General features: G+C 41.0%; 1 protein-coding gene across 1 annotated transcript in view; it reads left to right on the top strand.

The window, feature by feature from the left end:
* Skap1 (src kinase associated phosphoprotein 1) overlaps positions 1 to 12,343 on the top strand; it is a 282,423-nt gene that overhangs the window by 246,331 nt on the left and 23,749 nt on the right. The window contains exon 10 of the mRNA XM_015495533.2: positions 5,734 to 5,784. Coding sequence (XP_015351019.2) covers positions 5,734 to 5,784 — 51 coding nt within the window. The remainder of the gene's footprint in view (positions 1 to 5,733; positions 5,785 to 12,343) is intronic.

Genomic DNA, 12,343 nt, shown 5'->3' on the forward strand with positions numbered 1-12,343 from the left:
GAATGGGACCTACAAAAGCCCTCCCTGTCCCTTTTTTTTTTTTTTCTTTGTGGTGCTAGGGAATGAACTCAGGGCCTCATATATGCCAGGCAAGTGCTTTCCCACTGAACCACATCCCCAGCCCCTTGAGCCTTCACTGTGTCTATGGGGAAAGCCATGTAAGTGAGATCCTTCCAGAGTGTCATTGATATGGTCTTCCTAGTGGAGAGAAAAGAGTACAGAACATATATCAAGTCAATAAAAATAAAATTTTTTCCTGGTCAAAATAATGTATGGGTTATCAAATTAAATGCACTATATCACATTAATCATGAAATAATTAGCATTTGCTACATGGCTAGCATTCTTTTCCCCAAGAGGGAAAACCAGAGCACTCAAGGTTTTCAGCCAGACCACAAAAATGTTAATCCTGGAAAATACTGTTTCAAGGTTGGTATTCACTGGGATTGCTGAACATCCATGTTGAGCATATGGGGGCCTTTCATTTTTAGGATCTCATTTGTAGTAGATTAAACTTCAGGGAGCTACCTCAAAGAAATGCTAAAGCCATACACAGAAAATTGGAAACTTTCTGAGCCCTTTCTTATATCCCCTGAAGTTATTTTGCTGGCCAATACAGGCCCATTTCCCTGATTCCAGATTCCATCAAAGGACAGCTTTTATCAAGTTTCTTTTCTGGGGTCTCAAGACTGGAAGCCAAGAAAGTACCTGAAGGAAGAGCTGTAATTGGGGCCTTGTTGCGGCTACAAAAGCAACTGAATCAAGCTGTGTTCTCTAGAGAGATAAGAGCAAACAGAAAGGAAAACGAAGAGCTCTCCCTGAGAATTTCTATGCATATTCTGAAGCTGCCCGCAGCGCCCCAGGGGGTTATTATAGACCCAGAAACCAGAGTGCTTTATAATAAAGCATATAACTGTTTTTTTTTTAATTAGAGTCAAATGGAAACAAACATTCTGTGGAATTATTTTTCCCCTTGTACAGTTGTCCAGACCCATAGGAAGGAGGAATGGTGATAGAGAGCCCAAGAAAGAAAAAAGACAAAAGTTCATGAAGAGTGGACACTGTCACCAGCCTCCTTCAAGACTTCTGGCTGTTTATCTCAAGGCCCTGCACACCAAGCCCCAACCACAAGGGCTGATAGGCCAGGGCCAGCTGGAACCATGCTGTTCCTTTTACCTAGACTGCCCAGGCCCATTTCAACCTATAAAATCCTACACGTTCTGCTCAAATGGATCCTGCTCAGTGATACCCTCCCAGATACTCAACTGACATTAAGCTTTTAGTTCTTATTACAGTGATTTGTATTCATGTCTTTATCCCCAGTTAATAGGTGCTCAGTTATTATTTGTGAAATTAAATTCAGTCCATTCCAAGTGTTGCCGTGAGCACAGATTGAGTTTAATATCTTATACATCAGGACCACACTGGGCTGGGGATGTGGCTCAATGGTAGAGCCAAGCAGGCATAAGGCCCTGAGTTCAATCCCCAGCACCCAAACCACATGTGCGCGCGCACACACACACAACCATTCCACAGAGATAGGATGCAAGTATTTTGAGATAACAGTTCAGATTACCTAATACACCACAGAGAATCACATGTGTTATTAGCCTCTTGATTTTTTATTTTTATTTTTTTTTGCAGTTGGGAGGCGGTAGTGGCAAAGAGTTGTTTTGTGTTTTGTTTTGTTTTGAAGAACTGGGGATTGAACCCAGGAGCACTCTACCACTAAGCTACATCCCCAATCCTTTTTATTTATTTATTTTTTTTTTGTTTTGAGACAGGGTCTCATTAAATAGCTCAAGCTGGGGGCTGGGGATTTGGCTCAAGTGGTATCACGCTGGCCTGGCATGAGCGAGGCGCTGGGTTCGATCCTCAGCACCACATAAAAATAAATAAAGATATTGTGTCCACCTAGAACAAAAAAATAAATATTAAAAAAGAAAAGTAGTTCAAGCAAGTCTCGCACCTCACAACTCTCCTGCCTTGCCTCCTGAGTTGCTGGAATTAGAGGCATACAACACCTCCCCCAGTTTTCTTGTTTTTCCTACATTATCCGAAGAGATGCAACAGCGCCCATGAGTAACAATGACTTGTGCACATCATGAAGTGATTTGTAACCACTTTTCTGCTTTTCCCCTTTGCACTTGCAGTCTCTCTGTATTTCTGTTGCATCTGTCACCAGAGCACCTTGACATCTGGTTGCACATTGGTACAATTGCCATTTTTTGAGCTTTTGTCACTTTGCTTGGTTGGGGAGAGATGATTTCCCCTCTTTCTGAGCTAGTCCTTTTTAAATGTTATTCTTTCTGATATTGTGTTAGCTGATGTCAGAGGGGTATCAGAGGAGCACTTCAGAAAGGAGCCAGGTGTCGTGAGAAGCTGGCTCTTCTCTGTCCCTCCTAGGTGGATTCCGTGTCCTGTTCTTCTCAGCCTCTCATTAGTGTCCCTGACATAGTGCCAAGAATGTTGATTGAAATCGACTCTCCGGATACTGATGCTCATTTGCGATGCCCCATGGTTCTCTTACATGTTCGCACAGTTAACAGAATCTTCTTCAACTGTTTTCCCAATTGAGATGAGATATTTGGGAATCAAGTAGAGCATTTAATGTAATAAGTGGGCAGTAATCTTCAGAGGTTAATTTGTTTAAAACCTATGTAAGGTTGGGGTCCCATATGCCCTGTTAGAAGCAAGGACCATTATAATCTATTACTGTTTAAAGTTGAGCTAGCACATAAATTTTAATTCTCTCTTAAATGAAGATATATTTCAGTAGATGTAATGCTAAAATGCCTAATAATATTCTTGTCAAGAAGTTCAATGAGCTCTTTAGCCTAAAAAATATTTTTCAAAATAGTCTTTTAAAATAAAGCCTCACATGACAGATGAACAAAAGTGAGAAATTTAGCCACCTAATTCACCCCCATTTTCAAGCAGAAAGACTTGGGGGGTTTTTTGTTTTGTTTTGTTTCGTTTTTTCCTGTTGCCATATAATCCGTTGTCTTGACGTTGGAGTTTGAGAGATACCAGTTTGGGTTCACAGAAGGGTCCTAGATAAATGGCACACCTCTATGTACGGTACCCTCTGAAGCCAAGAAGGTGTTGAGGGGTGTGCTTTCCACAACCAGCTGTGGAAGGTGCTTTCCTTCACTACACCACAGTGCCCCATCCTCAGTCTTCCAAAGACCCCAGAGGTACAGCTGCTGTTCCATCAACTGCAAGGTTTCTTTACTTGGGCCCACTTTCAGCCACCCGGGAAGGACAATGCTACATAGAACAGATGTGGGGACTGGAGCTTCCCCCTGCACATCCATCACTGTGGAGCCTAGTAATGGTGGTGAATGATATATAAGCTCCTGGCCAGCTTTCTTTCTAGGTGACTCCAAAGGTGCAGTGGAAATCAGAGTATCTGATCTGGAATTGAACTTCACAGAATAGATTCTATTTTTTTCCCTTTTTTTTTTTTTTTTTTTTTGTATCATGACTAGATTAAGGGCTGTTGCCTGAAAGGATAAAGGAATCGAGTTTTACGTTTCATTTTTATCATTGCAAATACATTTACATTCTCCTTTTTTACAAATGCAAAGAGCAGGCAAGCCACTTTCAATAATTTATTTTAAAATCAATGCTAATGAGGTTATGTCTCGTCAGTGGCCGAGTTTTACAATAAAGTCTGATTTATTTAGAAAAGATCTTTGGTGTAGCTTCCCATCTAATGGTGGTGGGAAGGAGGTGGAGTAGCAGGCATGGTGACCCTCCAACTTCGGATCCAATTTGTAATTCACAGCGGAGATCTGACCCAATTTACATTGATTAGAATTGGGAGGAAGAGACAGCTGCGTGCAGACAGCAGAGGTAGAATAAACCCTCTCTGCAAAAGTACCTAAGCACAGCAAATTATTGGTCTTTGTGATTGAGTTGTTTGATATCAGCAAAAGAGCTGCTCTCTGTCCAAATTATTGGGTGTCTCTAAAATAGGAGGTACTAACTCTTGCTCTAATGTCCTTACTCCGGTAAAATTAGCCCTGTGTCAAAAAGGGAAAGCATCGTACCAGAGGAAGGAAGGAAGTGGACAAAGTAATGAGAAGACAATGTGCAAAGAATGATGTTTAATGTGATTTATTTCAGCGTGATCTGTTTCCTGTATTTGATTTTGCTCTTCCATTATCTCACATCTTTGTTCCTCCGGGAAGGGCTGGGGAGTACTACAGGTGGAAAGGAGGAAATCCATGGTGCTGGACCCAAAAGAATTTTTTAATCAAAGTGCTCCTTTCCCCATAGCATCCTCCAGGGCCAGGGCGTGTGTGTGTGTGTGTGTGTGTAAATCTTGGTACCAGGTGACTTACTTCCCCAGAGTATCAATCTCTTTATTTTTGTGAGTCACAATATTATTTTTCACATTAAGTCAGTTATTTTTAATATTCTAACATATTTTAGGCTGTTTCTTCTCACCTTTGAACTTATAATCTCTCCCCCAACCAGTCTGACATACCAGAACTCTAAACCTCACATTTAAAAAATAAATAAAAGGGAATGTCCTCAGGACGTCCCCTCAAAGTTTCCATTTAGTGGCGTAACTGTGGAGAAGCAAGAGAAGCAAGTGCCAGAAGACCTAGAAAGAGAAAGGAAGGGGGATGCAGCTAGGAGAACCTAGCTGTTCAGCCTTCCAACCACAGCTTACCATGCCCTTGCTATCGTTATGTACATGCATGCGCACCCGCAAGGACCGGGAGTGGGGGATTGGGGGATAAAAGAACAGCAAGTGCATTTTTGTTTATTTTGCACCACCTATAAAGTAACTAAATGTAATTCTGGCATGTATACTTTCTTTATAAAGGCCCAGTTCCTATTTTATCAAGTAATATGAAGCCTGAGAAGAAACAGGTTAATGAGGGTTAGAAACTCAGGCCAATCATGTTGTGACTTTGGCCATATAAACACTTGACTGGAGTTAGACACTATCATTGACTTAGAATCCATTGGGAATCTACAGAAACTAATTAAAAGACCATTCCAACTGCCCTCAGGAGCTTATACTCTAATGAATAAGGCAGGCTGAATAAAAATTGTAAAAAATAACTACAAGCCCCAAGTACTAGAAACATAAAATTATGTACATGACCAGCCTCCACTACAGCTGAACAAACATAGATACATTAAGAACTAATTAATCACAAAGGGTTTAAACACCCACTTCCAAACTCTCTCTCTTTCTCTCTCTCCCTCTCACACACACACAAACACACACAGAGATGCACACACAGAGACACACACACACACCCCACTTCCTAACTCTGGAGGGCCTAAAACCAAGCCAGATGCTTGCATGGAGATAATAAATATGGAAGAGAATTCCAGAAAGAAAGGAGAAATGGAGTTTGAGGGGAAAGGATTAGATTCTAGTAGTAGTAGTCAATAACCCCCAGGATTATAGACAGCACAAGGGCAGGGACCCCAACAGTCTCATCTGTTGCTTGCCCCCAGTTCCTAATCCAGCACCTTGCACATAGTAAACACTTCAAAATGTTTGTGAAGAATTGGAAGGATAGGGAAAGAGGACAGGGCCTGTTTGAAGGTGAGAGAGCTTTTTCAAAAGAAAAAGAGAACATAGTAATTAAACTTTCCTTAAACAAGAAAGCATGATGGACTCAGAGAAATGCAACCCCCTCAGTATAAAGAGCATGAGACTGTGCCCTACTAACCACTAATGCTGATCATTTGTCCCCTCAGATGAAGAGCACGATCTGGAAGAGGATGAACGTGGCACTCGGCAAAAAGGAGGTATAAGGGCACATAGATGCACAGCGTGGGGAGGGATGTTCCAGCCTGGACTCACTAATGAATAGGGTACTGAATAGAGTATATGACCCCAGAAGCCCCAAATAAAATGATCAGACAGGGATATACCTTAAGTTGAAAAACAGCCACCCATTCACTTTAATTAATGTTCCCAGAACCACTAAGATTTATCCGAGACAGGGTGGGAAGCCAAAGCAGATATTTATTTTTTCCTATCAGTATTTCTTAAATCAGTACAGTGAAAATAGAATTGCCTCATCTCTAAGAGATCACGGGATTGAGAATGGAAAGAATGGAAATGTCTCTTCTCTGAGAGGCCCAGAGATTGCAAGTTCAGAGGGGAATGGAAATGTGTCAGATCTGAAAAGTGAACATGGGGTGAAGGATAGAATTGCCTGGTGAGGCTGACTTCTGATGGCCTGGTTTGATTCCAGGCACTTTTGGAAATGAATATGTAACAGGTTTGTTGAATACAAAATTACATCTTATTCATCCCAGACTGTTAACCATGCTTCAGGCTGTTAGTGAGCCCATCCTTCCTAAGGTCAGGTGCCCCTGGAAGCCTCTCTAAGTGGACCAAGGACCTATTCCTTCATTGTCAGTAAAGGAATGCTACATGTTGCCAGGGCCACCTCAAGGACATTCGTTCCATCAGCAGAGCCCGAATCGGGACTGATTTATATACTAGCTGATTTTTTTCTTAGAGTCTAGGAAAAATTTAAGCTTCAGAGTTCTTTCTTTTTCCCTCCCTGCTCCCTCTCCATTTCTCTGATCTTACCTTTTTCCAATTCTCCTCTTTTCTCCTTCCCTTCTGCCTCTTCTTCCCTTTCTTATCCATCAGGAAAGCCCCATTTTTCATTTTCTATAGGAAGTGAATCTTTAAAAGGATGTGGGTGAAGCTGGCACCTACCTGCAATCGCAGCTACTCTGGAGGCTGAGACAGGAGGATCTCAAGTTCAAGCCCAGCCTTAGCAAGTTAGCAAGACCCTGTCTCAAAATAATAATAAAAAAAAAAGGCAGGAGATGTAGCTTGTGATAATTGACACATGAAATTAAACCCGTTCACTGTTTTCTACTTGCTGTACAGAATTCCAACAGAAAATCTGTTCTGACCAACCCATGTCCCATATAAGTCTTTTCTCAACCAACTTCCGTCACCAAAAGTGGAAAAGAAACACTCAGTATGGACCACTTGGGCAGAATAACTGTAAACTTCCTATGGTCAGCATTATATTAAACTCCATCAGGAACCAACAGTCTTCTGGCAAAATCTAAAATTCAATTTCAGACTCCTCCATCATCTCATTTCCTTCTTCTTCTTTTTTTAAATATTTTTTTAATTGGAAACAGACACAATACCTTTATTTTATTTATTTTATTTTTATATGGTGCTGAGGATCGAACCCAGTGCCTCATACATGTGAGGCAAGTGCTCTGCCACTGAGCCACAATTCCAGCCCTCATTTCCTTCTTACACCTGGCTCTCTCTAAGGCTCTATCTGGAAGGTGAAAGGAAGATTTATTTCTTAATTGTTCCAACAGGTATAACTCAAGTAGATTTAAAAAAAAAAGAAGAAGAAGAAGACCCTTTTGTTCCTCATGCTTTCTGCCTCCAATAGGTGTTGTTAAAGTATAGCAAGTTCTAAATATGTTTCTATGGTTTACGCTTCCCACCAGTTATAATGATTAGTGACTTAGTGATTAAAAAACAAGAGGACTTTTCGCTCTCTCTGCAGAATCTGAGGCAGGAATTTTTATTATTTGTGTTTACTTATTTATTTATTGAATTTATAGAGTGTCTTTTCTCCAAAGGAGCTATAGAAACAGAGCAACAAATATGTAACATCCAGATGTCATCCCTGAGTTTTATAACAATAAGACAGAGAGGTCTGGGAGAAAAGGCAGGCAGCCTCCACCAAGGCATTTAAAAGGCAGAGAGAGCTCTGGGCCAGTCTGAATTCTTAAGTCATACACATGCTACATAAGTTTTCTTCATTTAGTTTTTCTCAGGTGTTATTTACCTTTTGGAGAGGGATAAAAACATTTTAAGCAAATTGGCCTGCCCCTTCTTCCTTTTCACCTAAAAGAAACTATGACTAGCAGGATTATCTTTAAAATCCAAGTACTTTTCTCTGCCATCCCACGGATCCTGTTCCTAGGATGCTATGCTTTTTTGCTGATGGAACTGCTAACATTTCAAGGCCTAGATCTTATCAGAGTGGGGAGGAGGGAAGGAATTCAGTTTATCCTTATTGAGTGTTAATGACCCTGTAAGATGCAATTTCTTTTATTTTATTCTGTTACCTAGAAAATCTATCACAGCCTTGTAGTATTGATTGTTCAATCTATAAAGAGCTCGGTTTACAGCATGACTGTTAGTAACAGGGTTATTTTAATGAGTGACTCTTCAACACCTCAGATTTTCAGTAAATTCCAGCCCATCAGCCAAACAGTGTAACACGAAGGATCTGGGTGATGAGAGCTTATCTCCCTTCCTTATCATGAAGAGGTGATATCAAGGTAACCAGAAATAAAACTCACTCCATGCTGTTTGTACCATGTCAACTAAAAAGCAGCTATGGAAATCATCCTTAGATACCTCAAGTCCCTGACCAAGGTATCATTTTTCCTCTGAAATTATGGACAACCTGAAGACCACTATTATGGTCTTCTAAGCATTCAGTAATTTCAGGAAGGCAGAAAATGGTTGCCTATAAGAATTTTATCTGGGAGGCCCTCTGAGGACCCACTTATACATTCACCTGTGGAGAATTGCTGCCCAAAGAAACAAAGATGCAGACCCTTGCAGGTCTTACCTTTAAGATCATTTTGTTGTTGTTGTTGATTTTTTTTCTTTTTTGGTAATTGAGTTGAACTCAGGGGCACTTAATCACTGAGCCACATCTCCAGCCCTTTTTTGTATTTTATTTAGAGACAGAGTCTCACTGAGTTGCTTAAGGCCTCACTAAGTTGCTGAGGCTGACTTTGAACTCGCAATCCTCCTGCCTCAGCCTCCTGAGCCACTTGGATGACAAGTGTGCGCCACTGCACCTAGCCTGAAATCCATTTTTTAACACCAACCATGAATTGAGCTTCAACCAGCTAAAATTTTGACCCCGTAAAAGGAGTATATGAGGTGAAAAATCAAGGATCTGTGAGCGTTCCTCACTTCCAAAGAGAAACTTCCTGCTCTGGTGCCATAGTCAATGGAGATTTCATACCTTCCTTCTAAAATAGTTAATAAAATATCAGAGTCTGTGGGAATGAACAGAACAAGATGGTCTTTCTGGCCTGGGCTGGAGAACATTTCCAATAGCTTCAGTGAATCTCTGCTTTGGCTTTTTTTGTCCAAGCCTCATTGTGCCATGCTCTGATAGGATTAGCTTTCATCTTCCTCTCAGTTTTCTCTCTCTTTTCCATAATTTAAATGGTGTACCCAGTGCCAGGTCTCATTGACACAGTCTTTTACCCCTTAAGAAAATGTATACAACATGCTGACCTGACTTCAGTCTCTTTTGCCCAGTCACAGCTTGAATTCTGGAGCTACCCAAAACGTTTCCTAAAACAAAAGCTGAACCCTTGAAGGAACACTGCCCGGTTCTGCTATCCCTAAAGAAGGGGAAAGGCAGAGAGGTGTCCAGGCCCTTTGACCCTAGAACTTTGCACATTCTGACGTTTAATTTTCATGGACTCTGTTAACAATAGCACCAATTTGGACTCAGTAACTGAAGAAATGACTATTACTGGTTACAAAGAACTTGGCCTGTAGTGACAAATGCCATGCAATAAATACCTGAAAAAGAGAAAAATAATTCTTTTTTTTTTTTTTGGGGGGGGGTGGGGGAGTACTAGGGATTGAACCCAGGGTCATATCCCCAGCCCTTTTTATTTATTTGTTTGTTTGTTTAAATTATTAGTCAGGGCCTCACTAAATTGCTTAGGGTCTTGCTAAATTTCTGAGACTGACCTTGAACTTGCATTCCTTCTGCCTCAGTCTCCCAAGCTACTGGGATTACAGGTGTGCATCTCCATGCCCAGCTACAATACTATTTCTTTTTTAACCTGGTCTTCCTCTGATCTTCCAATGACAATTTGTCTGCTTGGAACTTAGCTTCCCTTACATGAGATAAAGAAAACAAGATTCTCCCCCCAACAGACACGCACACTTTTTTTTTTCCTCTAGAGAAAGTCCTTCTCAGCTTTGCTGGCAATTTAAATGCAGTGATCATACCCATTAGCTTCTCTATCATTGTAATTGTTGTTAATTGTTATAACTGTTTTAGTTATTAGTGGTGTCATTATTGCTCTAGGTCCTCTGTCTGTTTTATGCTGAATATATTAGTGCTTTGCTTTTGAATTACCAGGCTTTATTTAGTGCAGAGTTACGTTTTTTGGAGAGACATTGAGAAATGCTGGCATTAAGCTTTATTCTTTTGTTTTTCATTCCAAATGGACAGACTGGAAAAAAAAATAATTAGATGGAATAATGTCCTCAAAATGAGAATGAGGATGTTTTGAATTAATTAAATGGTCAGAATACTGCACCATTTCTGATCTCAGGCTGCTGCCAGAGTAGTATAAACCTAAAGAAACCTAAATACAACCCACAGAGGGGAGCCAAGCTCCTGAGCTCTCAATTCCTTTCACTGCTCTGAAGAAGTCAAAGTGTCTGTGTGCATTCACCTGTTTGTAGGATAATCTGGACAAGGTTAGGGCAAAGCTGAACTAACCCAGCAGGCTTTTGGACCTTCAAGCCCTTTTTGAGGGCAGGCTTCAGGAATGAATCCTGCCTCAACCTCACCTCTTCCCCTTTCAAGGTCATCAAGTAACACCCCCTAGGTTGGGTTTTCGAATGCAGCAGAAGACTCAGAGAAGCCTTCCTTGACCCCCTCAGACTATGGCAAATTCCCTATTATACATAGCATTCTCAACTTTTTCACAGATACATTGCAATCATAAATAAATAAATATTTACACTATTTGTCCCATGGTGCCTCCCCTACTAGATGGCAGCCTTGGAAGCAAGAACCATGTGTGGTCAGTATGGAATTCCTGGTGTCCAGCACAGTCCCTGGCATTTTGCAGGTGTCATGCGCATGATTGTTGGATGCTGAGGAATGAATTATGAATTTGCACACATATACACATAAATGTAAATCCCTATATGTGTTGCCTGCCGGGAGGGGTGGCCTGCAATCCCAGAAACACAGGACTTTGAGGCGGGAGGATCACGAGTTCAGAGCCAGCCTCAGCAACTTTGTGAGGTCCTAAGCAACTTAGTGAGACCCTGTCTCAAAATAATAAATAAATAGGGCTGGGGTTGTGGCTCAGTGGTTGAACTGCTTGCCTAGCACACATGAGGCACTGGGTTCGAGCCTCAACAGCACATATAAACAAAATAAAGGTTATTGTGTCCACCTACAACTAAAAAATAAATATTTTTTTAAAAAATAATAATAAATAAATAGGGCTGAGGATGTGGCTCAATGGTTAACTCCCCTGGGTTCAATCCCTAGTACCAAAAAAAAAAAAAAAAAATCGTGTTAAATAGGGAGTCTGCAATACAGAGTCCAGTCTTGCCCAGATAAAGAATCATTCCTTACTTAACTTTTAAATCCAGAATACTACTAGCCAGTAGGTTCGATATTTTCTCCCTTTAGCCCTTCATTCTGCCTATTTTTCAGAGCTGTCATAAAATGGGTCTAGTTCTGATTATTCTTGGACTAGTCTATACTATCTCTGGATTCTGGAACTCCAAAGTCCTTTTTTATCTTTAGTTTTTCCTGGAAGGCTTCTGTTTTCCTCCTAGCTTCCTGCTTTCCCTGTGATTTATGCTTTCAGCATAAGTCTTTTTTCGGGTGTTTTTCTCAGGTCCCCATATGCCCAATGTCAAGTCACTTTTATATATAAAAACCAAAGGTGGCGGGTGCGGTGGTGCATGCCTGTAATTCCAGGACTTGGGAGGCTGAGGCAGGAGGATCGCAAGTTCAAAACCAGCCTCAGCAAAAGTGAGGCACTGAGCAACTCAGTGAGACCCTGTCTCTGAATAGAGCTGGGGATGTGGCTCAGTGGTTGAGTGCCCCTGAGTTCAATTCCCAGAACCAAAAACAAAAAAAAAAAAAACTATGGTATCCATCATCTTAGAAGCTGTCCCACATCCAGGCACATTATGGGGAACAGTACCTCAAAGGGACCCTCTGGTAGGCCAGAAAAACCCTTGTTAACTTTGTCAGTCTTCATACCATTCAGAAATATCAAGTTAGGTTTTGAAAATCTATTTTTATAAAGATGATTTTTCTCACCAGGTGTGGTGGCACACACCTGTAATCCCAGCAGTTTAGGAGGCTGAGGCAGGAGGATCACAAGTTCAAAGCCAGCCTCAGCAAATTAGTGAGGCCCTAAGCAACTTAGAAAGATCCTGACTCTAAATGAAATATAAAAAAGGTCTTGGGATGTAGCTCAATAGTGAAGTGCCCCTGGTTAAATCCCTGGTACCAAAAACAAAAACAAAACAAAACAAAAAGAAGGATTTTCTCTACCA

The sequence above is a fragment of the Marmota marmota genome, unplaced genomic scaffold (assembly GCF_001458135.2).
Source record: "Marmota marmota marmota unplaced genomic scaffold, marMar, whole genome shotgun sequence".
Taxonomy (NCBI): domain Eukaryota; kingdom Metazoa; phylum Chordata; class Mammalia; order Rodentia; family Sciuridae; genus Marmota; species Marmota marmota.